This window comes from Chaetura pelagica, unplaced genomic scaffold (assembly GCF_000747805.2).
Source record: "Chaetura pelagica isolate M959 unplaced genomic scaffold, ChaPel_1.0 scaffold47, whole genome shotgun sequence".
Lineage (NCBI taxonomy): Eukaryota > Metazoa > Chordata > Aves > Apodiformes > Apodidae > Chaetura > Chaetura pelagica.
Window position 1 is genome coordinate 430,413 of NW_009954140.1, and position 4,237 is coordinate 434,649.

General features: G+C 55.8%; 1 protein-coding gene across 1 annotated transcript in view; it reads left to right on the top strand.

The window, feature by feature from the left end:
• Positions 1–219: 219 nt before the first annotated feature.
• The window catches only part of CASKIN2 (CASK interacting protein 2), a 27,330-nt gene continuing 23,312 nt past the window's right edge, over positions 220–4,237 (top strand). Inside the window, exon 1 of the mRNA XM_010002729.1 lies at positions 220–313. Within this exon, the coding sequence (XP_010001031.1) occupies positions 220–313 (94 nt within the window). The remainder of the gene's footprint in view (positions 314–4,237) is intronic.

Consider the following 4,237-nt stretch of genomic DNA (forward strand, 5'->3'; position numbering starts at 1 on the left):
TGCTCCTCCCGACGCAGAGAGGGACTATTGCCCTTAACTGAAAGACTTCTGTCTTCTTCTGTTTATGTCCCGTGGGATTGTTAAGCATCATTCTTGCTGGATTTTATTTCCCATCAAAGCGCGTTTTGAGGAATTACAGGCTTATTCCTATGGCTTTATAAACTGCCAGGATCCAAAGGTCTCTGCCTTCCGCATCACTGCTGCTCCCACCTGTCTGCGATGGGGCGAGAGCAGGAGCTGATCCAGGCCGTGAAGAACAGGGATGTACCCAGCGTGCAGAAACTGGTGGCCAAGATCAAGGCATCCAAGAGCAGTGAGTACCTGGGTGCAGAGCTGTCAGCTTCATCTCCTTGGCCGGGCACTTCTGCCTGTCCCGGGGTGCAGGTCCCAGCAATGGACTTGGTGCTGTCCAAACTGGGGTGCAAGTGCTGACTCTGCACCCCATCCCACAAGCTGTGCTGCAGCTGGAGGTGGGAATGCAATTGCAGCCCATGCAGATGGATGACCGGGCTGTAAGTGATCCTCCTGGCAGGGCTAGGGTTCCCCTTGGGCTCCAGGCCAGGGGCCCTGAAATGTGGGTCACTGAGTAAGGATGAGTGGAGGGAAGGTGGGCTCCCTTGGGGGGGGATGCTTCTACAAAGAGTCTTTAGCAATTGCTGCTCACTCCTGGCCATATTTATCTTGTGAAAAATTATCATCCTAGCCAGTCGACTGGAACCAATCGCCAAGCCTTGAATTTCAGTGTGGTAATGTTTAACCCTTCAGCAGGGCTGTTCTCTTGCGTGTGCTCTCAGAAAGGTCAGCAGCAAGCACAACTCAGAGTGAATGTCTGGCTTGCTGGGGTGCCCAAGGGCACCAGAGTCCAGCAGGCGCCGCATAGTGTCTGGAGATGGGGAGGGTGAAAAGGTGGAGGAGCAGATCACAGCCAGTGCCACGGTGCCCTTGTAGGGAGCTGAACTCCTGGTCACTTCTCGTGACCTGCCAAGAGAAAGAAACTGGGAAAAGTAAACAAAAGGGTGCTCAGTGTGGTGTGTGGCTGGGTGAAGGTGCACGGTGCCTGTCCAGGCTGTGGGAGCAGAGGGAGGCTATGGGGTGTGGGACCCCCCTGCTAGGACTGCACATCGTGGGGGGTCTCCTGGGTGTGTGCGGGAAAGCTGGAGGGAAGAAGAATGTTCTGGGGAGAGAGAGGGGAAACTTGGACAGGAGAAACAGCTTTAAGACTTCTTAGGATCAGCTCAAGGTGGAAAGGCTGGCGATGAAACTCTCCTGGGTCAGCTGCTGGAAGGCTTTGGGGGCAAAACTTTGCAAATCCTGACTGCTGGGCCTGCAGGAGGGCTAGGGACCACCTTCTCCGAAGAACAGGGGTGCCTGGTGCCCCCTCCCCAGGTGAAGGTACTGGATGCCATTGCCTCCACTTGCAGCTCAGGGACTGTGCCCATACAGGGTCCCTGAACTGGAATGAGAGAGGTTTGTGTGCACAGGTGGGTTGAAGGACACCCCCAAGGCAGTAAATAACGTCAGAACGTAAACGTCCCACCAGTTGACACAGCCCTGTTCCCCCAAGCTGGTGTCCTGTGGCTGGGCAGGTCAGGGTGCCTGCAGCTTTCCTTCCCCTGTGCACCCAGAGGGGTGAAGTTGCACTTGTTTTCTCCAGTCCCCTCTGGTAACTCTCCTGGTTAAAGCTTGTCTGTATTTTCTCTCTGGCGTTTTCCCCTCCTTCCAGCCGTGGGGCACCCCATGAATGTGTGTGTTTAACTCCCACACTGCAGCGGCGTCAGCAGCTCCCTCTGCTTATTTTCATTTTATTCCTTTGTAAGGAGAAAGGAGCAAAAAGCCCAGACCCCTGCAAGGCCACCACTGCAAGCCCTCAGTGGGGCTCCCATGCTGGACCCACCAAGGGGGGCTTGTGTGGCCCTAGGGGCTCATCCCTTGCATGGAGGACATCACTGTTCCCCATCCCTTACTGTTCCCTCCTCTCCCTGGTGCCATGTGAGCCACACGTTGGCTGCATTTGCTGCTTGTTGAAGTGTCTTTTCCATATGACGGACCGAGATGCTGATTATTATTATTATTATTATTATTTTAAAATCCCTCTAAGAGTCCTTCTGCTGTCTCAGTGGATTGGAAGCTCAGTTGCTGTGATCAGCCCTCCGGGGCTTCCTGTGCCTAAAAAAGTCACCGCACGTAAGCAAAAATCAAGCTGCAGTCCCGGCAGCAGGAACTTCAGGGACACGTTGTTTAATATTCACCGTGCTCAGCCCTCCTCCCCGCGCAAGCGCTGCTGTGCAAGTGGGTCACAGCACCTATTATTATAAGGCGGTGGGGCAGGCAGGGAAGAAGTTTTAGGGACAGGAGGGGAAGGGCAGGCAAGGGCGGAGGTCCCACCTGTGGGAAGGGGGTGGCGGGACAATACCGTGGTTGCTTCTCCAGCCAGAGATTTGGGGTCTCCTCCAGGAGAACCAGGTTGCTCCAGCCAAGCTGCTCTTGCAGAGCCAGCAGCACTTTGCTGAAGTTCCCTAGCACACCAATAGAAACGTCCTGCTTTTTAATTTCCTTCTCTCTCTCTCCCTCTCCCCTCCCCTCCCCTCCGCGTCGGAGCTGCAGAGTTTAATTGAAATTGTTAAACGACCCGTCACGGCTTTGGCCTTTCTCCCTGTTGATCAATCACGTCCCTGGGCTGGCTGCGCTCACCAACAATGCGCCAGTTGGCCGGGCTGGGGCGGCTGCCGAGGCACCAAGAGGCTGGGGCTCCCGGGGGGAGGTGAGGGGCAGAGCCCCCTGGCCGGGAATCTCATCCCTGGGGAGGGGTGGCAGCCCCAAGCCAAATGGTGCCCAGCAAGGTTTGCATCTCCCCATCCCTGGAGGTGCAGGGCACGGGGGGATGTTGGGGTGATGCTGGGGATGTGTGTGATGGCCTCACCATAGCTGGGGGTTGGAGGAGCCGTGGAAGGCGCCAGGAGCTGGACTCACTATTTGCCTTCCTTGAGGGAGTGGTAAAGGTTTTTGTTTAAACGTGCACCAAGTGCAAAGAAAGGGTGGCAGCTGAGCAAACTGGTGTTCTACTCTCAAGGATAGGGAGGGAAGCCCTGCCGCAGTTCAGCTGCAGCCTTGGGGAGGTCTGGCCAGCTTCAGCCAGCCCTTTGCCCTGTTTCATGAGTGTCTTGTCCCATTTCACCAGCTATGTTGGTGCTTTCCAGTCCTCGGATGTATCAAGGACAGGGAACAGATGCCTGGGACTCTGCTCTGCCCTGATAATGACCTAGCAAGCTGTTAAACACTAGTGAAACTGCGGGGGGGGGGGTCTTGGCTTTATCCTCACACCTGGGTTGTTGCCCCCTATTACTGCATCCTGGCTGCAACAAAGCATAGCAAGGTTTTCCCAGGAGTGGTGCCTGCGCTTGGATGCTGCTGCTGCTGCCACCCATCTGACTGGGTAGGAGAGGGACAGTGCTGCTCTGCATGCATGAAACTGCAGCAGGCAGATGTGGGATAACTCGCTCCCTCCCTCTTAATTTTTCCCCTAATCCCTAGTAGCTATATCAGCTTAAGCCCCAAAGCGTGAGGTTTAATATCTCTCCTGTGATTTGTTAGTCTTTGCCACTGGGACTCTGTGTCCCCACCCTCTGCAGAAACACCTGCCTTCCCTTCGTGTCCTGCTGGGCTTTTTCCTTCTGTCAGTGCCAGTAGGTCCATAGTTGTTTGGGGAAGAAGCTGTTCCTTTTTGCAGTTTGGGGCTTATTCTGAGATGCTGTTGGATGTGCCTTGTGCCAGCCAGCAAGCCCAGCACACTGTTCTCCCTCACCTAGGAGAATCATCTTCCTCTTCGCTGCTCCCAAAGGAGGTTTGTCCCAAGCCCTGTATGTTCCAGCTGCTCTGCATAGTCTGGCTGCAGGAAAGAGCCAGGACTGGCCTCAGGCAGGTTCCTTAACATTTCAGGCTCTGTTACACCCATGGCTTTCCCTGCTGGCTGTGGCACAGGGGATATCTGGGCATGCTGCCCGCTCCAGTCCTGCCCTGGATGGTGCAAGTAGCTGGATCCAGCTCTGCCACTGAGCCCAAATGGGGCCCTGGACACATCCCTTGAAGCCCAAGTATCAAGGACAAGTTCCTAAGCGTCCTCGGCCATGTCCTCCCCTCCTCTCCCTGTGCTGTAGGTCTGACGAGCTGGACCAGCTCCCCAGCCCCACGCCAGCTTGGAGAGGCCGTGGGCGCGCCCGCGGAGAGACGCCGAGAAACC